The sequence below is a fragment of the Tyto alba genome, unplaced genomic scaffold (genome assembly GCF_018691265.1).
Source record: "Tyto alba isolate M040663 unplaced genomic scaffold, T.alba_DEE_v4.0 Super-Scaffold_17, whole genome shotgun sequence".
Lineage (NCBI taxonomy): Eukaryota > Metazoa > Chordata > Aves > Strigiformes > Tytonidae > Tyto > Tyto alba.
The window spans coordinates 22,924,092-22,947,681 of NW_024881279.1; the positions used below are offsets into that span (position 1 = coordinate 22,924,092).

The 23,590-nt window shown below is 53.0% G+C and overlaps 2 protein-coding genes and 1 long non-coding RNA gene across 6 annotated transcripts in view; 1 reads left to right on the forward strand and 2 right to left on the reverse strand.

The window, feature by feature from the left end:
* Positions 1–10,962, forward strand: part of CYSTM1 (cysteine rich transmembrane module containing 1) — a 28,228-nt gene extending 17,266 nt beyond the window's left edge. For all 4 annotated transcript variants that reach the window (XM_032988474.2, XM_042790330.1, XM_032988472.2 and 1 more), the window contains one exon: positions 10,461–10,962. In XM_032988474.2, coding sequence (XP_032844365.1) covers positions 10,461–10,567 — 107 coding nt within the window. In that variant the 3' untranslated portion in view covers positions 10,568–10,962. The remainder of the gene's footprint in view (positions 1–10,460) is intronic.
* A 3,198-nt stretch (positions 10,963–14,160) lies between these two features.
* The window catches only part of PFDN1 (prefoldin subunit 1), a 33,552-nt gene continuing 24,122 nt past the window's right edge, over positions 14,161–23,590 (reverse strand). Inside the window, exon 4 of the mRNA XM_032988475.2 lies at positions 14,161–14,383. Within this exon, the coding sequence (XP_032844366.2) occupies positions 14,300–14,383 (84 nt within the window). The 3' untranslated portion in view covers positions 14,161–14,299. The remainder of the gene's footprint in view (positions 14,384–23,590) is intronic.
* Positions 14,394–23,564, reverse strand: LOC116960617. The gene is made up of 3 exons (XR_004406480.2): positions 23,056–23,564; positions 22,278–22,337; positions 14,394–21,946 (listed from the first exon to the last, which is right to left on the reverse strand). It is a non-coding gene; the product is annotated as an uncharacterized LOC116960617 (long non-coding RNA).

Below are 23,590 nucleotides of genomic sequence, written 5' to 3' on the forward strand. Positions count from 1 at the left end.
CAGCAGTTGAGTTGGTGGAAAATGCCTTCTTGTTTTAACAGTAAATTAAGATTTCACTGATTATAAAAACATGTTAAAGGAAATTCTCAAATTCTGTAGTTTTGGGAGATGTCTCTGCATCTGTTGCAGTCTAGAAGAAAACTGAAGGGTCTGAAGCCCTGAATTACTATACTTTTGAGCTGAGAGAAAGCTATTTTTTGTTATATGACATGTCTCCTGTATGCTTTCTAAGCTTTGTGATGGGGTTTATAGTGCTTTGGAGAGCTGGCTGATGCCTGCTGATATCCTGCAAAGACTTGAGTACTTCCTACATAAGGTATACTTTTCTCCTATAAGAAGTGCCTGTAGTCCTGCTGAATCCTTCTGGGGTACCTCTATACTCCATAAATGCTGATTTGTATCACTTCCATTATCTCAAAGATCTCTGAATCCCATCCCTGTGTGCTCAGGTGAGGAAACACACCTCTTTTCCAGCCCTGAGCTCAGCTGCAAGAAAATTTGGATGGTTTATGATTAGACATAACCATGCTTGGGGCACATGCAGTGTGTGAGAGGGGAACAACTTTACCCTTTTTATGAAGTGCGGCCAGTGCAGCACTGGCTCTGGAAAATGCTCACTTGGCATGCCTGCACAGTCATTTCCCAGAAATGTGTTGCCTGTTCAGATCCCTGAAAGCTGAAACAGTTCCCTAGGGTGACTGTAAGAGCTTCTCAGACTTGTGGGAACTGAAGGGCAGGAATTTTCCTAACCCGCTGGATATAGTCATGCAGCCACAGAAGAGGGCAGGTCTGATACCAGTGCGGGTAGTTGTAAATCAGTTGCTTCTGCTTGAGTCTAGCCTGAAATCTGGGATGGGGCAGCAGCAGCTGTCTGGTGGAAGAGGGGATTTGCAGGTGAAACTACCCATACTGACTGGCAGTTTGCTTCCTTGATGCTTGATTTTTTTACTCAAGTGGCTCTGGCGGTAGAGCTGTTTGTGTTTGGAGCTGGGGATTGTGAAACTTGCTCTGAGCATCTTGCAACTTTGGAAGATTTTTGCTTGGAGGTAGGCTATTGTATTTCCATCTGGGTCTGACTGGTATCTGTTTCAGGAGTGTGCTCAGGTATTTCCTGAAATCTGAATATAGCATTGGTAGAGACTGCATACAGTGAAAGGCTCTGGGTGGGAAAGAGTTGGGGGGCTGGGGAATGTGATGTGCTGGGTGTAAGGCTATTAAGCATGAGTGACTATCCCCATAGAGGAGAGAAAATAATTAAATGCCTTTCTTGCCAAGGGAGTTAGATCTTGTCTGTGCTCAGGCTCTGCCCTGCAGCTTTTGTAGTCAAGGGAGGAGGCCTGGGGCAGAGAAGAGACTTGTTGACAGCTAGTATGAAAGTTTTAGGTGAAGTCCTAGCTCCCTGCAATCCAGTCATGCAATCTTTTCTTCTGCACTTGCTGCCTCTGTGGGATTTGCTCTGGGACCCATGGCTGTCTTGGAGGTCAGGGCTGGGTGTTCTTCCCTCCTGCAGTGCTGGGTCTGCAGTGCACACCCCAAGGGGTGGAGCAGAAACACTTGATTTCTACCACTAATGCCCTCGTGCTGACTTTTCCTTCTCTGGCCTCCATCCTGAATGGGAAGACTGTCAAAGGACTTGGGTGAGAATGTTTTGAAGGTAAAATCAGATGCACAGACTGACTTGATTTAGCAATCTGCTGCAGGCAGCACTTAACCCTTTAAGAAATTATTATTAAAATGATATTGTGCAGTTTTAAGCAACACTTCTTGCTTGGTGGCTGGACAAGTGAAAAAAAAAGTTCTTGGTACAGAAGTGGCTTCTGATAAAAATCACTCTATTCACATATGGGAAAAGGCTTATTGGTCCCTTCTCTGCTTCATGCATCCTCCCAGATGAGAAGACTGTGGTATTAATTAATACTTCTGCTCTGAACAGTTGTTACTATGGCAAACAGCAGCCGTTCAGATACCACAGAAAAGTTTTTGGTCTGCAGTAGCAGTAGTTGGTAATCTGCTTGTTGCTTCCTTCTGTGAGCTCCGGGCCTTGCCTAATAGTTTACAGCAGCTAGAAGTGTAGCTAACTTGTTTGCATGCAGAGTGGTAGTGTGCTAGCTGAAGCTAAAAACACAGTAAACTTCAAGACTTACTGCTTTTCTCATGGTACTAGCCCTCTTGCCTTAGGAAGAGGAGAGAGTGGCTGGCTGGTGCTAGGCTGGGTCAGCCCTGGGTCTGCACGTACCTCACTTTTCCCTGGGCAGCTCACGTCTTGTCTGAACCTGCCCCTTGGCTTGCCTGCAGTGAGCTTTTGCTTGCTGTCTGCCTGCCTGGATGCCATACCTGAAATACCTAGACAGGGGCCAGGGCCCCCGGTGACATGCAGCAAGACTTCTGGGAGGGCTTGCAGATCTCAAGGGCTCTCAGGTGCCATCGCTGCTGGCTTGTCAGGGTGGGCTCCCCATGTAGGTAAGTCAGTATATTAACAATGATGTCTGTGCCTGGGCCTTGGGGCAGGATTGGCTGGTTCTGTCTTCAAAGCTGGTATCCTTGTACTGCAATCCTTGTAGAACCAGTAAAGTACTGCAATAAGAAGCACTACAGTCTAAGGTCACAGTTTTAATTTATACCAAACCAAGTGAAAAGTACTGCTCATGCCTTTCCCTCATGGAGCTAATGATTAACATATCAGTTAGGTACAAGAAGAAACAAAATGTGTATGCTTAAGATAAAGCAGGTTGTATGTGAAATAACAAGGTATTATAGTATTTGTTTTAAAAACAAGTGGGAGCTATTTGCACTGGATTGTGCAGGCTGGTACCGTGTGATTACAGGGAGTGCTACCATTTTCAGAGTAAGCGTGATTCATTGTGATCTGTGCTCTTTAAGGTTGATTAGAAGGCAGGAGGGTCTGCTCCACTTATACCCTCTCTTATCCTGTTTTAGAAAAAAACAATGGAAGCATCAAAACTTGAGCTTAAAACTGAGTGCTGTCTAGTGCCTCTGAGAGAAATCACCCTTGTTTTTCTCTATCAGACCACGAGTCCCAAAGTACTAATGGGCTTCTGCTCATAGTGGCAGGGACCCTGGCATGCCATCTTTGCCAGACCTTGGACAAAAGAGAGGCACACAGCAGCTAATGAAGTCCCCAGTAAGGCTTACCACAGCAAACTGGGTGGCTTAAGCTTGAAAGCATTCAGGCTTCTGACAAGAAGTATACAAAACCAGCAGTTCCCTTAATTGACATATCTTGGGTTTTGTTGTCAAAGCTATTCCGGTAGAAAACCTGATCTCTGTTAATGGAAAATTGCTGGTTGAAGTGAGTTAGGAAGACGCTGGGTGGCTTGCATCACTAATGTGCTGTGCAAGACTTCCTAACGCAATGATTCAGAGTTTTGAGTAAGGTGCTTAGGGCTTTGTTATGCTGTCTCTTACTGTGCTGTTTACAGGGGATCCTCTGCATTTAAAATATTGCTAATGCATAGGCTGGGAAGAGTGAATAAAGGTGCTACTGCATACTCGATTTCCTTGGGTACTTCTGTCACTGTGTTTGTGTTAGTGCTTTGAAGCTGATGTTAGTTGTACAGTGTCCAAAATGAGAGGATTGCTATAGGATGTTTCCAGTTGAATGAAAGGCTTGGCTCAGAATAGTTTATCTAGCCTTTCTTTGAACTGTTTTTTTACACTATGCACTTCGACAGCTGTAAGTGAATAGCTGACCAACCTTCACCTGTTCTGCTCTTATCCTCTCCTGTGTAAGCCCCACACCCAACTAGTTGATGAGAAAAGCTTTTTAGCATAAATGCTGTATGGCTGTGTTTTAAAGTTTCTCTGGAAATTTGTCAGCTGACAGTGACAGAGATACAACTTCTGATGCATTGATGAAGTTTCAAAGAAAGTGAACATTAAACCAAGGGAGAGGTGATTGTTTTTATTTAGAATGTTGCCCAGATACTCTCAAAGTCTGAAAACTTTCAGTAGTAACTGTATTTCCTCTCAAAACTGCAGCAGCAGTTGATACTAGCTCCTGTGAGCTGGCGGCAGCAGAGAGCTACCCTCTTGAGACTTGCTCTCTCTGAGGGAGGAACTCAGCAGTAGAAGGCAGTGACTTCTCAAATGTGTATTTCAAATGGTCTTCTGTGGGGCTTTCTGTGAACTTGGAAGGTGAATGGATTTGCTAAAGTACCATAATCCCCTGCATGGGGAAAACCACAGCTTTTTTGCAGAGGGTGTCTGCAGAAAGGTACTTGTGCCACAGCATGCTGCTGGCTTAAATGTCTTCTAGCTTTTAGCAGAAGAAAGGACATGGTCTCTTCCCAGTCCTTTTTCACTGTTTCAAACAGAAAGGCACACCCCTCAAACCCATGGTGAGTCCTGGAAAGGTCTTGGCATAGCTGCTCTCCCTTCTTCTGTGCCAGTCCTGCCCTGAATTGTTAGGGGGCTCTTGTGCCTGTGTATGGGGCAGTTCAGTGCATGCCTTTCTAGCATAAGCTGCCAGCAGCAGTGCCGGGCAGGCAGCTGAAGGTACAAGCAATGCCTGCTGCCCCTGTGACCCACTTGTGCTGAGAGGCAGCATCCAGTGCAGGTCAGCTGAGCAGCCATGTGGAGAAACTGCCGATCTGCCACTGCACAGGCCCACACTTGGAAAAGCCATTCTGTTTAGTATTTCAGCAAGTGCTTCATAACAGTATGTTTATACATGCTTTGTCAGTATGTCCTTGACACTTGGCTGTAGTTTAAAACTTCTAGTGGATTAATCATAAATACTTTGGGAAAACTCTTCTTGTGTGCCTGCATTCATAAACAGCTTACTATAAATTGCAGAGGGCAGCATCTCTTTCAACTCTGCTTTGGGGTGGGAAAGGTTAGGGAGATCCACCCTCCAGCAGAGTATGCACTTAGGCTCGATTTCACTGACTTCTTTGCAAGTTGCCAACTGACCAGCAAAGTCCTTTGCTGACTTGTGTGCTACGATGGAGGACTTGCCAGTGTTAGTGTATCCTTTGACAGCTTGTCTTCCGCATGCTCAAGCATTGGTCCTTGGTAGCTGAGCTACCAGAAAGCAACGTTGGTTTAACTCCAGCAGTAAAAAGCAGCAGCGCTAAAGCTCTTCTCTGGCTGGTGCCTTGGCTGCAGTTACTGCTGCAGCCACCTTCACGCAGGATGAAGATGGGCTTTGACAGGGGTGGCTGAAACTCATAACTGCCCTCCAGCCCATGGTTTGCATGGCAGTGATCTGGCCTCCTCCAGTCAGCAGTTGCCCGCCAGAGCAGCTGGCTGGCTGGGTCTGCCTGCGCTCAGTGTGAAGGGCTGTACCTTAGTGCTCAGAGGAGAGGGGACCCACCCTCTGGCCAGGTGTTGTCAGCCTGAGAGCTCAAGCCGTCTCAGCTGTCCCAGCAAGGGAGCTGCGGGTACGTGAGGCACCCCCAAAGCAGTGTAACCTTATGCTGTCCACCAGATTTGGGAGTGTCACGCGCTTTCTCTGGGGCAGGGAAGGGTGTCAGGTTCCCTTGGGTTTTACTCAGCCTGCAGCTGCAAGGACTTTTCTCGGGAACAAGTTGTGTGGTATCTGCTCTTACTGGTGTTTTCCAGAGGTCAGAGTTGCTGTGCTGCCTCCAAACCACCAGGAACCAATGTTTCCCTCAACATTCTCCCAGCCCCCTTGTGCTGTGCAGATCCAGGTGCCTCAGGATGCTGTGGCCCTTGGTTTTGGCTATGGCAGCGTTCTGGTTGCAGCTATGCAGCTCTCCGCAGCTCTGAAGCAGGACAGCTTGAAAGGCACCTGGCAGTTGGTTACAATCCAGAGCTGACTTGGGGCTCCAGCACAGGGACCTGCTTTGGAAGCTTCCTGAGCAGCCATGGGAAAAGCACCCTAGTCTGTTCGCTCTGAGGGGTGGCAGGAGCTGGTGAGCATCCTCTCCCACCTGAATGTAGGCAGGAGAGCATGGCTGGTCCTCCACTCTGGTGAGGAGCTCTTGGCCTGTGGTGTGTGCACTCTGCCCTGCTGAACAACTGCATGTCATTGTTTTATACTGGACTCTTGGAGCATTTGGTATGTGTTTTTGCCTTTGCTCATTCCCCTGATGACCTTCTTGGGAGAAACAAAGACACCAGAGAATTAGATGTTTGTTCTGAGCTCCTGGATCCACTGGGGAAAAAAAGCCTGAAGTTTTTTCCCATGCTGAAACACACTGGTGTCTCCTTCGGTCCTCGCAAGCTGAACTTGTTCTGCACTGCTCTGCTCTGCTCCTCTCCTCCCTGAACAGCTCGGTCATACAATTGGCTTTGCACAAAGGCGTTGTGTGCAGACCGAAGGGCAGCTCTGTCTGCTGCAGGGGAGAATGCTGCTCAGCTGAGGAGGGTGAATGGACCAAGTGTCAGGGTGTCCAGCTGCTCCCAGCAGTGCTGGTTGGGGAAGGAAAGCAAAACAGTGTGGGCAGCTCAACTAAGCCAGCTTCTGCACTGGGCAGCAGGGCATGGTCCCCTTCTTTCCTGCTGCAGAGCACTCAGTGAGCGCTATAGCCCACTGTTCTGGAGACCTGACTGGCTTCCTGATGACAGCTTGCACTGCTTGGAGGTGTACGGGAACAAGTGGACTTAGGTCACCTCACCAGGGAGAACGGGCAATGACTATCAAGCTACTGATATAATGCTGTATAAGGTCAAATGCTGACAAGTCTTTGTGCTTTTGAACATGAAACCTTTGCACATCTTCCATGTGTGGTTTTGAGTGCAAGTTTGGGGCTGCAGGAATGTAGGAGGGAAGGGCCTGACCAAAGTCCTGTCTGCCTTGGGACAGATTTCCCTTTGGATGGGATGGGTCTGTGGTCCACCCTTTGAGGGCTGAAAGAGACTCTTGGATTGCAGGAGGCCGCCAGGGGATTGAGCTAACAAGTCACTGACCTTCTTCTGTGCTCCTTGTCAGTGCTCCTTGCCCTGGCCACAGGCTGTGGGGGGCAGGTTGTGCAGCCTCCCCCACTGCTGCAGCACTGCCCGACAGCCCACAGGGCCCTGGTCTGTGCGCAGGAGCCAGGTTTCCATCAGGTCCTGGTGTGCTCCTGCCAGGAGGTGCCTGCTTTGGTTCTGCTGGGGCAGGCAGGGCCAGCAGCTCCTGGGGGAGGAGAGCACATGGCACCTCTCCTGCTCCAGCGCAGCTTGTCACAGCATTGCAGCATGCTGCCACCTCCTCCTGGGCCTGTCTGGAGAAGAGATGTGCTTCCACCCTGACATTCCTGGAACAAGGACACCACAGGCAGTGACTGAATGCTCAGGCAGCTGCAGAAAACGGGAGGGAAGGATGGACAGTGGTGCCTTGCTGGTGCCATGCAGGGGCTCCTCTGGAGCCAGGCTGTACTTGTACAGCAGATGTTTCCTTTCTGTGTTTTCTCCCGTTGGCAGGAGGGAGGCTGAGGTACAGACTGGATCTGAGAGCAGATTATGTGGTGGGGCTAGTGGGCTATTCCTCTCTCTGCCCCATCCTGATGGTGGCATGATTTTGGTATCATGTAAGCCAGAGCACATCATCTTCCACCCATTCCTCTTGAGAGAACTGAAGCAGTAAAGCATGGAGGGGGGGAAGCCTGTGGGAGGACCAGGCTGATGCCATGAGCTGTCTCCTACTCAGGCCTCTGTCTGTCAGTGTCCTGTGTTCAGCCACTCAAAGCACTAGCTGCATGCCTGGGTCAGAATCCTGGGTGAGGGCATGTTTCCCCTGCAGACTGTAACAAACAGACCCAAGGAAGGTCACATGCCTGCCTTCAATCTGATGCAGTTCTGGGCATGGTAGCCCAAGCTCAGTGAGAAGGAAGCAAGGGTAAACTGCTCATTTGTCCCAGATGGGCTTCAGGGGCTGGCAAGAAGAGCAGGCAGTACACTGGCCTTGGGCAGGAGGCCCTGCTGGGAGAGCTCCATCCAAAGCTGGGGATCCCTCCTGTGCTTTCAGGCAGCTGGCAATGTGCAGTAAATCCCAACAGCCTGCTGGGAGCTTCTGGGCAGCCCTTGAGGGGCAGAGCTTAAATCGATTGTCTCTGAGGCCATACCCTGAGCGTTTTGGGGGTGTGATCCAGGCACCTGCCCCTTGGCAGTCTGAGGATTGCTGCCTCCTAGCCTAGTAAGAGCTGGCTGCGCCTTGTGCTGAGCAAGCAGACCTGGAAGTCCCCTAGCATGCAAGAGCTGGAGAAAGGACTGATCCCTTGCCCTGACTTCCTAAGGGAGGAGGCAGTTTTGTGTGATAGAGCTGGAGCAGTGCTTGCTAAAGCAAGCTGACTTAGTGGTGCCATATAACAAGCAGACAAACTGCAAATGTAATGCTATAGAAGCTGGCATCTCCTGGAAAACTCTGACCTGGGTGCCTATCCAGCCTCTCCTGCCTGTGACCTGGCCAGACCTGGCAGCAGGCAGGTTCTTGCCATCTTCACTGTGCTAAAGCTGGTTTTTGATTGTCCACAGAAGTAGCCCAATGGCAAGGAACCCACCCCCTTGTTTTCCAGTTCAGCCTGCTGCTGGTCCTGGAGCCCTCTGGCTGCGGGCACTGTCAGTGGTCTTTTGGCCCCAGCTGTGGAGGCTGCCAGAGGGGGGCCCTGAAGGCCATGCACCCTAGCTCTGCCACAGCCACCTCCTGCTTGCTCTCCTCACGGTGAGCAGGTGGCTGTGTAAGCGGGCAGGTCAGCCAAAGATGATCCCTGCTGTTTCTGCGGGTCCTGGTGCCTGGGAAGAGCGGGCTCTTCCTGCCCCTGGGAAGTGCTGGCTGGTGCAAAAGCACCCTCTCCCCAGTGCCCAAAATGTAGAGTGAGCTTTCTCCAGCCTTGAGGGGCAGGAGGGACACTGCTCTGGCACTGACCTCAGCTCTTCCCAGGACTTGTCTGTACCTACCTCCCCATGGCCATTCATACCCAGTAGCTGAATCTCACCGTGAGACCACCTTCTGTCCCTGGGACCTTACCTATTTGTCCTGCTGTAGGTGACAGGCTCTGCAACAGACTTAGGCTGCTAAGCACATCAGCAAAGCTGGTGGTGCCCCTGTGAGAGCCTATTTAAGAAAGGGCAGAAAATATCAGAGGGGGAGGAGGGAACAAAAGAGTAAGAAACTTACTTGGGGGAGGATTGGAGGAGGATGTGCTCCAGGTGTTTGCTGCAATCTGGAGAGGGCCGTGGAGGAGGTGGATGTTTGCAGAAGGACCTGTGGAGAGGAGCCATGCTGGAGCAGGCTCTCCTGGCAGGGACCCTGCCCTGGAGCCCAAAGGCTGTGCTGTGTTGGAGCTCAGGAGGCCGGGGGGAGCTCTGCGCCAGCCCCCCAGCAGTGTCCAGTCTGGTCCAGGGCAGCTGCTCCTGCCGGTCTCAGCGCTGTTGGCTGAGAGCCTTGAGCTGCCTTCTCCATCACCAGGTGCCTAACGATCCCTCCAAAGAATCATCGACACAGGACACAGATTGCTGGGGGAGGGAGTGGGATCTGCCGAGACTGCAGGGAAACAGCCCCAGCCCGCAGGTGTAACCTCCCTGTTCGCACATACAGTCACACAGCTCTCACCTCGCCCGGCGGAGGGGAGAGGAGCTGCTGTGACCAGGCGCCAGCCCCAATTCCCTGTCCCCCTGTGCTGCCAGGGGGAGGAGATGGAGGAGGCAGGAGGAAAGGTGGTGGTTTAGTGCTTGTCTTTGTTCCTCACTACCCCACTCTATTTTAATTAGTGATAATTTAATTTTCCTGAAGTTGAGCCTGTTTTGCTCATGATGGTCATAGGTGAGCAAGCTCCCCATCTTTATATGACCTACAAGCTTTCTCATCCCCTTTTTCCCATCTTGCCCTGCTGAGGCAGGCCAGCAAGTGAGCAGCTGGATGGGAGTTTGGCCCTCAGCCTCATCTGACCCACCACTCTCCTTCCACATGCTCCCTCCCCAGAGCCGCAAGTGCCACGAGAGTGCAGGCTGTCCTGCAGCACCACTGCCTGGGCTGGGTGCCTCCTGCCCTGGGCAGGGCGGCTGCGTGGGGCCTGGAGGGACATGAGCTTCAGCTGTGGGCACTGCTCCAGGGCCCTTCTGCTGCCTGGAGGCTGCCAGAGGGCAGGGAGGCTGAGGCAGCTCACTCGGAGCAGGCACCTTCCAGGCTGACTCATTTTCTTGCTCAGTAACCGTACGTGACGTAGCAGGAGTCTGGTCCTGGATGAGCTGTCCCAGCTGCTTGCGTTGAGAGTGTGACGTTGAGCAGCCTGGGCCCGACTGCGGAAAGAAGTGCTTCCCCCAGGGACCCTTCCCATCCAAGGGGGTGCTGCAGTGCTGGGAGGGGGCAGCGGGTCCTCACTGGGTGATGAAATTGGGGCCCAAGGGGCTGCGGCACGTCCCCTCCTGCAAGCCTCGCCCGGGCAGCGGCTTGCCTCCACCAAGCCTGGGCTGCCCACAGCACGTGGAGGGGCGGCCGGCACGCTGCGGGTGTTCTGTGCTGCGCTCTGGCTGACCAAGCCCTCCTGTCCCCACAGTGTACGTCGTGGAGGAGCGGCGGAGGGACGACACGGGCGAGAGCGCCTGCCTGACGGCATGCTGGACCGCGCTCTGCTGCTGCTGCCTCTGGGACATGCTGACCTGACTGCTGCAGCCGCCTCCCGGACCTCTCACTGAGTGCTATGCAGGCTCCCCACTCCCGTCCCGACTTCTTTCTGTTACTGTAATCAATGCTCTGCTTTGCACAGCCAAGAGTTCCTGTCTGTCAGTCCTAGCGCCTTGTTGGGGTGGGGGGTGCACTCCTTTATTTTAGTAAAGGAAAAATCCCTTTTTAACATTTCTAAGACTTTTGTTGTAACTTTGAAGAATGTGCTAATGGTATATTTCAGCCAAAGGCATTCTGATTAAATGTATATTTATCAGTTGAAATTTTCCTAGTCCTAGAAATGAAGACATATGCAATAATTAAAGCCAACAGTTGATTTTCTTCGCTAGGTCCTGTTTCAATAAATCTGTCCCATAGAGGGTGTGCTTGCCCCATCGCTGTCTTCTCAGCCTCCCACGTGCACTGACTGCAGCAGCAATGATGGACTTGGCTTCAGGCAGTTTTGCTGCAGTTCACGCCTTGGTCCCTGTCTGGGGCCTGGGCTGGGGGTGCTGTTACCAGCATCTGGTGGATTTTCTGTAGCAACCTGGTGTGTAAACTGTGAGAGTGCAGTGAAACCAGCTGGGATAGGGAGGGTGGAGCACCTGTACCTGACACCACCAACCGCCTTGTCCCACACAGGGCAGCTCAATCACATTTTCATCCTCTGCTTACTTGGGGCTGGTCCCCATCTGGGAGCGGGGGCCTCTGCAGCAGCTCCTGGGGCCACAGAGAGCTGGGTGAAGCACATGCTGAGCTGCTGCACACGTGCGCCAGCAGCTCGTGGGGGAGGACTGATCCCGCTCAGGGGTTTTGAGCAGTGATCCATCATCCTCCTGCTGCAGAGCAGAGGTTTTGGGGGCTAAATTAACAGGTAAGACGGAGCAAGGCCATGGATTAACTTGGTGCTGAGGATTTGTAGCTGAAGCTGTTTCGTGGCTCAACTGGCCAGAAGAGGGATAAAAAGATTTCATCTGCAGAAAGCTGGGGAAATCTCTTGCTGTCACCGTGGGGGGATGGTTCCCACCCAGCTGCCCACTGCCTCAGTCCGCTGCTGTTCTCCCTGTCTCGGGAGCAAAACCGCTCCCGGTGCACACGTCGGCTTTGCGTTGTTATTGCCTGGAGGTCGCTGGGTGATCTCATACCCTTTGCAGCAGGACTCCAAAGGGTCCCTCAGGTTGCCTATGCCGCATCCAGGATCCCTGCAACCTAATGAGGGTTGTGCTTGGCTGGACCCTGAGGCTCTTCCTGTGCTGCAGCCCAGGCAGCAGCTCTGCTCCCCTGCTCCTGCACGGGCCCCAGCTCTGGCACCCGGGCCTGAAGGAACCAGTGTAAGGACAGGGCTTAGCTGCACGAAAGGGCAGCAGCTGCCATGCTGTGAGGTTTGCTCAGGCCTCACAAGGCACCCTGCTGTGTTCCTCTGTGCTTTTTCATCTGGGAGTTCTGCAGTTCTGCCTCTGGCACAGTGCGGGGACTCTGGACACCTCTGCTTGGGTCATAAAATGCAGTTTTGGGGCTTTGGTCTGGGGCAAGACGATTTGGTTTGGGTTGATGAGGGCCCCTTGCTTGGGCACTGCTCCCCTGCAGGCAGCTCAGGTCTGCTGCTGCATTGCTGGAGTCTCCCTGCCCCAGGAATGGTCGCTGTCACCTCGCTGGCAGCTCAGCAGCTGCCGGGGCTCAGAAGGGTGGTCCCTGGCTTGCCCTGCCTTGGCGAGGGGGTATAAATGGAGCGTTCAGCTGCCCTGCGCCCATGGCCCTCCCTGTCCCCTCCCTCCAGCCCCTCGTCCCAGCACCATGGTCAGCCCACCAAGCCTGGCTTTGGCTGCTCCCCAGCAATGGCCTTGCCCAGCACACGGCAAGCCCCCAGCCCTAAGCAGGCACCTCACAGCCACAGGCCGGTTCTTGCTCTGCCTCAGGTAGGAGCAGGAGCTGGTCTGGGGCCATTTGCCCCCAGACCCCAGGATGGGAAGGAGCGGGGACTCCGGCTGCTGCTCTCTGCCTCCCACTCCAGCACTCACCAGCAACGCCAACAAAGTGGCTGCAGTCCTGGGCTTGTGTGGCTACAGCAGCACCCTCCCCCACCCCCTGCAGCACGCTGCCCTTGCACCACAGTGCCTGTCCTTGGGGACACCACATCCACCCTGTGCCGTCAGGAAGGGCTGCCCCAGGTCCCAGCCACCCTGCGCCGTGCTCCAGCTGCCCGGGGCCGGGGTGCGGGAGGCGAGGGTGCCCCCAGTCTCCTGCTGAGCCTGGACACCACCGTCCCCGTTTTGGTGCCAGGGCAGGGATGAAGCTCAGCCCAGTGCGGGGAGTCCCTGGCTGCTGAGCCCAGCTACCAGCTGATCTGCCCTGCCCCAGGACCAAAACGGGTGGACACCTCATCCAGCACCCACCTCCGGCACCCCGGCAGGCAGGAACCCAACCCAAGAAGCTCAAGGCACAGACACCTTGTCCCAGGGCTGGCCCCCACAGAGCCTCGGCCCCATGTCCAGGCTGTGCCCAGCACCATGGGTGGTCCAAAGCAGCTCTCCAGCTCACCTTTTAGGATAAGGGGTTGAGGTCTGGGAGCTGGACCACATTAGCTGATGCAGGGACAAGCTGTTTGGGATTACACAGGACTTGCTATGGGATATTTAATGGTAGACCCTAAGGTGGAGGTGATTTTGGGAGGAACAAGTGTGGAATAGTGAGGTCTGGGGATGAAAGGACCGTTTGGGCATAAATGAACAACTGGTCAGTACACTTGTCCATTGCTTGATCAGTGCAGTCTGTCCAATCTTATTAAATTCCTTTTAAACACTGCTCTGGATGAGGGCTCCCTGCTGAGCGTGCACGTGTGCAGGGGGGGTGTGTGCTGGGGGGAATCAGCCCCCAGGCCTCTGTGTCCACAGGGCAGTGAGTGCTGCCGGGCAGGTGTGTGCTCAGCAGCGAAGGCTGAAGCCGGCCCAGGCTGATGGGCCCTGGGAGCCGGGGGGGAAGCCACGGGCAAAGGGCCAGCCCAGAGCATGGCAGCGCACGTCTGCGGGGCGAGGGCATGGGGGCATCGCTGATGGGATCTGGAAACCCCCTGCCCAGCTCCAAGATCCCAAGTCGCTGCTGACAGGAGGAGACAGCCCCGAAAGCTCCATTTCAGAAAAGCACCAAAGCCAGGAGTAGGGGAGCTACACTGTGAGCATGAAGCACAGGGTGGCACTGGCTCTCCATGAGCTCACTGCCGCCCTGGGGCTCTGCCAGGCCCGGGTGTACAAGGAAAGAACCAGAGCCTGTCACCACTGAGGCAGAATAAATGACCCCCCGTCATGGACCTGAAGGTGCCTGTAACAGCTGGTCCTGCCCTGCCCTGCCAGCCCTTTCCCCCACCACCGTTTCAACAGCCCCACTCCAGCAGAACGATGCAGTGAGCCTTCCCTGGGGCCCAGCACTGAGCGGTACGCAGGGTCTTTCTGGAGGACAAGGGCCTCCTGCTTTAAAGGGAATCAGGATCCCCCAAAGGGCCCTCACCCCAAAATCCCACCACTGCCTCCTTTCTCCATTAAATCCCTGCAGGGAGAGCAGCCACTGTGAGACACTGAGGCAGCAGGCAGAGGAAATGAGCTCAGACTTCACAGCAGAGTTTTATTGAAACTAGCACAGAAGAGAGCTCACGCAGCCAGGTGGCAGTGAGCAGCACGCAGGCAGAGCTGCCCAAAAGCACCCAGACAGTGTCAGGGGAGGCTGTGGGGAACCGCGCAGCTACTGTGCCCTTCGGGCCATCAGCATTTCCCGGATGTTATCTTCTGCTTCCTTCACGCTGCGCTCCAGGTACGACTTCTTCTGCTGAAATGCAGAAAACCCAGAGGAGAGTTAAGGTCCGCCTTGGCACTGCCAGCACATGCCAGCGTGCTGGGGCCAAGAGCTGCCCAGGACAGAGCTGCAAGCAGCCAGCTGAGGGCACACAGGACCCTACACGTTTCCCGAAGTGAGGACAGTGGTTATTCATTCCCAGTGACGTCCTGGAAGTGTTAATATTTGGCCTGGGCAATGTTTACATGGACTTTGAGTTTTGTTCCCTTTGAAACCTCCTTGGAGCTGCTGGGGCCTGTTGCAACAGCAGAGCTGCAAAAAGTAGGATATGTTAACTGTATCAGGGAAGGAAAAGGAAATCAGAACCTGTATCGCTTGCAGCCTAGAGAGCAGTTAACACACTGAGATCTCCTTACAGAGACAACAGCAAAATCCTTTTGCACTTAGGTAAGAAAGGCTCTCTTTCCCAGCTGGGCCAGTTTTCTAAAGCCAGACCTTCCTTTCTATCAGAAATTCCCTGGCATCATCACCAAATATGCGTGTTTCCTTAATCATCTTTAATTAGGCTAGGCTTGGAAGGGAAGCAGACCAAAGCCATGCATCCCAAGACAGGAATTCAGCATGCAGCATTTTTTCCTGCTAGCCTGGGTGCTCCTAGGTGACTGGAAGAATCACCAATTGGCTCTTTTGACTATTTTCTCTGCGTTTCCAAACAACAGACACAACAGTCTCTTGTGGACACCAGGCCAGCAGAAGACATCGCTGTGTGAGTGCAGGCAGTCCTCGCTGCTGGACGGAAACCTTTGGCAGGGAGAGCACTGCTCCAAACGCATTTTGTTTTGGGCTGGGGGGACCCTCAGGGACCTTCCCCAGAGCTGGGATTGCAGAGGACCATGGGGAGAGCCCTCAGGGGGCACACACGGGGCTCCACAGGTGGTACCTGCTGCATGCTGGCGTGGGGCTTGCTGTCCTCACGAGGTCTGCTTCTCAGCAAAGCCTGCCGGGGACCACCGCAGCACCATGCTCCCGCTTCCCCACAGTGGCTCCAGCCGCACACAGGGCGCCTTCCTGCAGGCCTGGGGAGCTCGATTGAGCTCAGTCTCCAGACCAAGCTGGGTACTGATAAGCATTGGCATTATTGTTATTACAGTTCAGGCCTCAGCCTAGAGCATCCTGGCACAGCTTCACTAGTCACCTCCCCAGCCACCAGCAGAAGAGCCCAGCATGGCTTGAATGACCACCAAAGCCCACCAAGACCAAGGACAGCTAAAGGGGAACAGCTGAGGTCCTCAGCACTGTTCAGCCATGCAGAGGGGCTGGAGGAAAGGGTAAAAACATACGCTGCTCTAGGGTGCTCCCCCAGCTGCCTGGAGTAGAGCAGCACCCATGGGTGCAGGCTGCAGCAAAATCATGCCCTGGCCTCTACCAAGCAGCACCCGGCCGCTACGGGGGGCAGGCCAGGGGGTGCTCATGTGTGAGACAGAGGACACAGCACCTGCCAACAGACAAGAACTGCAAAGTTGGTGCTCCCCTGACAGCCTCCCCCCGACTCCTGCAAGCCCCCAGGGAGCTGGGACCCATAACGCTGAAGGAAAATTCATTAGCACATGGCACAGGCCTGCTGCCATCGCTCCTCATCTGTCCCCTCACAGCAGACCTGCAGTGACACTTCTGTACACGCAGCTGAAATGCCCGTGCCGTGAGGGCATTTCTTCAAGCCTCGTTTCTAAATACTGAAGGACTTTTATTCAAACTAAGTAAAGGTTGTTAGCAACAGCGTGGGCCATGGGGATGGCAAAGGGCTCCTTGTCACTCTTATGCAGTCCCCAGGCCCTGGGATCCCTCTCGCCTACAAGAGCTGCTTTTCAGGAAACCACTGGGAGAGGAGGCGCAGCACGGGTTCCTGCTGCTGACTTGCTGACGCACGAACAGGACTTCTGCCACCAGTGTGCTGGTCTCACACTGCCCAGACAGACATCGAGGGATTTCACATCTAGGCAACTGAATCTGAAGGCTGTAAGGGGAGACAGGTCCTGGAAAACCTGCATGGGCCCAAGCTCCACCGAGCTCCACTGACTGGAGGAGAGTAGCATCAGCAAAGCTGACTTCTATGCATTCACTTATTACTAAAACATTTTTGTATGCAGTTAAATTAGTCTGTGAAATGGTTCTGGCTTCCTGTCCTCTCCCCTCCCTCTTGTGCACACTGGGCAGCAAGAGACATTTCCAGTGAACAACTCTCCACAGGCAGGCTGGCCCCAGCAGCAACCTCAGGAGGGCCAAGCAGCATTGCCACCACACAGGGAAGCTTCCACATGCAGCCAGGAGCTGGCAGGCTGTAAATGACAGCTCTGTTCTCCTAACACAAGGGGATTGCAAACATCCCCTAGTAGGAAGCTGTGCTGGTGACCATTTAGGGCCCTGGTTCCCCAAGGACAAGGGACCCTGAGCAACAATGTGGCCCAAGCTTCGTGTGTGTCATGGAGTGCAGGAACTCCATGGCTGTCATGGCCCGTGCTAAATCCACGCTGCCCCCACACTGCACAGTGGCATGCTCTGCCTTCCCCAGGGGAACAGAGGTGCTGGAGCTACACAGCTCATGGCAAAGGGACATGGTTTAATACTATTTCTTTACTTAAGTAGCACCTGAAGTCCCTCGGTCACATAGCTTCTGGGGCAAAAGGAGGTGGGCTGGTCCCGATGCTTCTAATCCTTCCTCTCAAAAGTAGCCTCCAGCGAGACTCATTCCTGGGCTCCAGGAGCATCCCTTGAGCACCAAGGGAAACCCTGCACTCACAGCTGGGGAGCTGCAAACTTCCTGAGCTCTCCCACGAGCCAGGAGCAAGCAGTGACGGAGCCAACAGGGCAGCTGTCTCCTGCTCTGACTAATGGGCCAAATCAAGGGGGAGCGAGGAGCAGACAGGCGCTGCATTTTCCGAGACGCATGGCAGAAGCAAGGTGTTCCTGCCCGAGGAGCTGTGGCCTGGCTTCTGCTTCAGTCATCACAGAAGAAAGAGCAGGAGCTTGCGTGCAAGCCCCTCCTCACTGCAATTACTGGGGTCTAGACAGGAAACTCCGTCTCTCCCTGGCTGCACCTTCCCAGGAGCCGCTGTGAGCAAGCAGGCTGACACACGCACTGCCTGGTCACACCAGCTCTTCAGGAGCCTGGAGACGGTCTGGCAGCAAAGCTCTGAAGTCACCCTGGAGGCTGTTCCGGTCCAGCCAGATCTGCCAGGCTGGTGGCATCTGCTCCCTGTGGGAGGAACAGCCCCCACGGCCTCACACACCTCACCTCCAAGCTGCCCTAAACCTACATGCCTTCATTTGCACTTGATGTTGACTTGCAGTCCTAGTTAACCCTATATCCTCTGACCCCACATTTTGCGCCAGCCTGTGGCTACTAGGTTTTAGCTCATCAACCAATTAGCTGCATATATTTTCATATGAAGGTTTGTTCACCACTCCAAGCGTGGATTCTCTGTTGCCTTTGCCCAGGCAAGTACAGCTAGCAGCAGATTTCCAGTGCAATGCCAGAACTGTACTCCTGGTTTTGGTCCCTCATGACATCAAAGGCTGCTGCTCTCCGCAGCCTCTGATACTACTTCTACACCAGTAACTTCAGTGCTCACCAGTCCGGAACCCAACGGGACATGGCAGCACACTGGCCCTACACAGCCAGCCACTGAGTTCAGAGGCTGCACAACCTACAGGCTGCAGATTCAGAGCTCCTACTCACACCCCACATCACCAGTGCTGTAAACTGCCTCCACTCACCCACCCGCCAGCTCCTGCAGGCCTCTGGTCAGACAAGGTGGTTACTCAAAAGAGCAAGAGATACCACTGCCTGAGTCACAGAGTCTCAGGGTAGGACTGAGAAAGGAAACTTGCTCTGGAAAGGTGACACATGCCGCTCGGCTTCCAGAGAAGCCTAAACTCACTGCTTACAAACAGGGCCATGCTCTGCAGCGAGCCCGGGCAGTGCCACAAGGTGCTGGCATCGCCCCAGCAGTTACGCAAAGAGTGTGACAAGGCAGCAAAGGAGGAAATAAAGACAGCCCAGTTGGAAGAGGCTGGTTTCTCAGCCAATGGCTCTGGCTGCAGTCAGGGATCTCCTGATTCGCGATTGCCACATCCACTTGCTAGAGACTTACCACACTGCAAAATACACTTCTTGAGTGTTAATGAAGCTTATTTAAGGGGCTCGGCTTCTGGATGCCCGCTCGGCCAGGGCAGTGAGCACACCCCCGCCTCAGCCTCTGCTGCCCCATGGCTTTCAGAAATGCCGCTTTGTTTCCATGACCCGTGCACAGTAATTCCCACGCACAGAGGAATGATCTGAGGTTGCAGGTCCCATCAGCGTGCGAGAAGCCTCTCCACCACAGAAGTGAGGCAGGGGAGCCAGAGGCCGCCTGGAAGGTGGCTGAAGGCATGCAGGAAGGTAGCAGGGTTTGCAGCTACAGATTTCCAGGCGGGCAGCACGCTTTGCATGCAGTCTGAACTCAAGCCAGCTGCCCTGCTCCAGCACAGGACAAGCTCTTGCACCCTCACTTGTTCCCACCATAGGCCACCCACCAGTTCTCATCCAACCTCTTATTTGCCATGGCAGCCTCTCAATCCCCCTCCTGCCCTGCTCTGTCCCTGCACAGGAAGGGCACTGCCACCTGCACTGGGACAGGAGATCATTACACAGCTACTGCAACAGGCTAGCAAGGTCTGGGCCACACGCAGAACAGCTGATAGTGTGCAAAACTGCAGAAGATGCCCCCCAAAAGCCAGTGCATTCAGTGCCTCCCAGCCTGTAGTTTTGTAATTCCTTTAAACTAATCCTGCTGCCAACAACAGTCACCTTCCCTACTCAGGAAGGGCTGCAGTGCTTGGGAGGGAAACAAACCATAGTCCTGATGATCTGTCTGAAAACTAGCCCAAAAGGAAGTGTTCTCACCAAAATCTGCTTCCTGGAAGTAGGTTTGCCATGCTAATGGCTAGCTGGCACTGAGATGGAGGGCAAGAAGAGATAGCCAAGAACTCTTCTTCGGGCAGCAGAGCCAACCCCACCAGTTGGGCATTCCAACACCTACCAAGGGCTCTGAGGCTCTCCTGCACCTGACTGCAGATAGTGCCACCAAGTCCTTAGTCTCCTCTCCCAGCTCTTGGGAGCCTTCCCTACTTCCAAGTCTTCCTGCAACCTTCCTAAACCAGGTGTGTGGGGCAAGGGGCTAACCTGTGTGGGGTTTCAGTACAGCAATGTAGAGTGAAAGTATCTCCTATATGATCAGAGATGCAGCCAAAACTAGAACTGGCTGCTCACGCAGCCCCATCCAACAGGCAACGCACGTCGGTCTCCTGGGTCCCGTTCCCAGGAGGGAGGGCTGTGCAGCCGACAAGAGCTCCGCTCTTGGGCCGTGCTGGGCAGCTGCAGGCGATGGCTCTGGGTGGCTGCTGCCAGCCCCGGTTGCCTCTTCGCTTCACCTGTGTACCAAGCAGAAGCTCTTGGAAGCACCAGCCTGACTCGCCCCAGCCCCTGGCTATGTACAGCAGCACCCACAGCCCATCCCTCACTGCACATGCTTCTAACAGTGCACTGGAGCAACAAGCCTGTGCCCTGGCACTGGTGGTTACAGCAAAAGCAACACCATAAATACTCGCCCCCACCATTATCCCATACCATGGCTCCCTCGCACTTCACTCCCTTGTCACAGGCAATGCTTGCTCTCTGACCAGCTCCGCACTATTTGCTTTTCGCAGCAGCTGCAGAAATACTAGATTTAATGCAAATACAATCACAGTTCACACCCTGAAGAAGAAAAGGAGTTGTGGTTAACAGAGGTGGCCCATGGCCTTTTGACACGGTGGGAGGTCACCTCCTGCTTGAGCCTCCCACCCCTGTTTCCATTGCATCACACTGCTAGCGAGGCCAGTGTTATGCTGGAGAAACACGATGACGATGCACCCAGACCTTACATTCCTGGCAGATTAAAAAGCCAGCATCCACAGATTCCACAGCAAGAAAAAATTATTAATCAGCTCCTCCCAGATGGGCCTTTGATGATCAAAGGCCCATATTTCTCCCAGCGCTATGATTCAGATGCCTCTGCCTTCAGAGAGAGCTGGTCAGCCATTGGACAGACCCAAATGTCTACAAAGCCTCGTCTAGAGCTGGTAGTTCAGCACAGCGCTTCACAGTGTACACACTCAACTCCAAAAGCCAAAATAGCATTTCTGCTCTCAGCAGGAAACCAATACGCAGCAGCCACAGTTTATTCACGCTGCATCACGCCTCGTGCTCACAGGTGAGTTTCCTGTTTCAAGTAGCAGTTTCCCATTCCATGTCTACTCCTTTTGCTCTTCAAATTCCACTTGTTTCCACCTCAGCAAGAGAAAGAGCTTCAACCCTTGACCTGCAAACACAAATATGCTTAAAGCAAAACAAAAATGTTTCCATGGAAATTTAAGGACCTGGTATTGGAAAATGCCTTCTCATTTTGGCCTTTTTTTAAAACTGTTTTTCTACAAACTTGTTTTACATCCAACTTATGAGGACAAAATGAGCTGGCGGGTTCCTTCCCAGAGACTACTTCCCTCCCCGCAGCTCACAGCACACTTGGATACCAGCCACCAGATGCTGGCATCCCACTCTTGCGCTTAGTAGGCTTTCATTGAGGAATGCTGCAGAGTCTTCAGGCATGATGCACTGCCTCAAATAGGAGCCCTGATACAACTCATCTTGTGACACCGTCTCAATAAACCTGCTAGCTGAAAGTTTCTGTATCTCCCAAAGTTAACCCAGGTCATTTTTGGCATTCCTCAAGGGCTCTGTCTATGCACTCTTTGGGAAAGTGATCAGCAGATCCTGAGACAGGGCTGGGAGCAAGCACTTGTCTGGGGAAGGATCTTCTCCAAGAGGAAAGCAAGCTGTGCTGCCCACGTGCTGGGAGCCTGGCAGCAGCAGTGTCGTGAGCTGCCCTCACTCTTGAGGCCACCACTGCTGTTAGGGTGGCTGGAATTTCCCAAACGCCCCTAGCCAGAGAACAGCACACCGAGCCATCAACACATGCACCGCAGGCAAGACAAACATTTTGGTCAGCCTGAGATCATGGAAGATGATGTGCCTAGGACGTGCGTTCTATTTAACAGGCTTTCACTTGGAACCCATAAATGGGAAGGAGGTGGACCAGATGAACAGCACCCAGATGCTTCTGCTTCAGGAGAAACTGAAATAGTGGGTACCAGTGATGGGGCGGAGTGGGTCTGCAGGCAGTCCTACGCCCTGATGGGTCCACCCAGCACTGGTCCTCAACCAGTGCAACACTGTGGCACATGTACACATTGGGAATTATCACACTGCAGCAACCACCAAATATTTAGATACACTTCAAGACTTCCCAGGCAGTTATTGCTCTCAGGAAGTTGCCCAGAGTTTGCTCAAGAGTAACTGAACTGCAGTAAGAAGGGAGTCCAGCTGGTTTCTGATGACAGCTGCTGACACAAGTATGATGATGCTATTACCTAAGAGGAAGTGATGATTCAGATCCCTGGATTTTCCCTTAGCCATCCTTTCCACAAGGTAACGGGGACCCTCAGCCACTTCAAAACCATCTGGATTAGAGTGGAGAAGAGAAGACATCAAGCAGGATCTTCAGAAGCACCTGCCTAAAGAACTATTGGTACAAATCCACTTTCATCATGTATTGATCCTACCTACAGCACAACCAGCAAGGCTTCCCCCCATAGTTATCGTAGCGCCTTGAAATCCTGAGGAACATACCCTGAAAAAGCTCATTTAGAAAAGCACCCGCTGCTTTCCACACTTAGTACCAAGGAAGGCCACCTTCGAGAGAAGGGGCAATGTAATGGGCAGGAAAACCTGCCTGCAGAGCAGCCTTTCTGTTCCCAAGCCCTGGCCCCACCACAAACACACTGCACGTACCTGTTGTCTCAGGCATGGGACAGCATCTTCCATAGAGGTGGAGACAGTTGCTCTCCATGACTGGGAAATGACAGATTATTCCAGTGAGCTCCTGCACCCTAGCTGGATGTTAACTACTACAAAAGCAAGACAGCTGGGAACCTTTCAGTAGGTGGCAGCAGAAATATATTATCAATCCAGTGGATTCATTTAGGGACACCCCTTCTTGGCAAAATTACACATTTAGAGTTTTCAGAAGTACATTGCTTCAGGTCAGATATTGCACCCTAACAAGCCTTATGACAGCAGACTCAGGTCAAGCATAGAGAACTTGGGGTGAGGAAACTCACTGAGATTCTGAAAATCCCCATGTTTTTCTCTGGCAGAAGTGTCCCTCACCAAACTGCCTCTTGCAAAATGTGGTCAGTTCCCTAATTCGGTGCTTAGCTTTCTATGGTCCTGCAGAGCCACTACGGATCAGAGTACCTCCTAGAAATATGACTTTTGCAAAATCATATTGCACATTTCATCTCTTGCAGTCCCAGTCAAACAAGTCCGTTTTCAAAGAAAAATTACTTCCATAAATTTCAAACACTTCCATAATTTCAAATCAGCAACAAAAAGATGATGTAAACTTCCACCCAACCAGCATCACCCCCCTAATTCAGATGCCCTTGAACTTGGCTGCCTTGCAGGCAGAGAGCAGCCACATCCCCACTAGGAACACATTTACAGACAGATGAGAGGAGTGACCCAGGCAGGGGGGTGAGCAGGAAGTCGTGACGGCCTCCCTACATACCTGGAGAGCAAGGTGTGGCTTTATAAAGCTGACTCAGGGCTGGGTCAGGTCTCCTACACGAAGAACCGTGCATTCCAAATAATCATTTCCTGTTCTCCCCACGCAAGATGGAAGAGATGGGGTCAGGATGGAGGCCTATCGAGCACAGATAATCCCCCTCCCCAGAGCTGCTCAGCATAAAGGACGGCAAGGAGTGACTGCATGGGCCTGGTGACTAAGGCAAGGACAGCAGCACTGGTTTTGTGACTAACTATTACTCATGCAAGGAGGAATTTGGAGAGGGATCCGCATCCAGCTTAGCTGGTTGCTTTGGATACTTCTGCAGCCATAAGCACAAAGGAGAGCTTTGACAATGAATCAGACCCTGGTTTAAAATGACAAAGGCAGACTTATCTACCAACTTTGTGTTAAAATGATTTCAGTGTAATCATAAAAGCAGCTTAATGCTAATCAGAGGAAACAAGCAATGTTTTCAGACCCAGATGACTAAATGTAGGATCCTGGATGGACAAAACCATTTAGACACAGCAGAAGT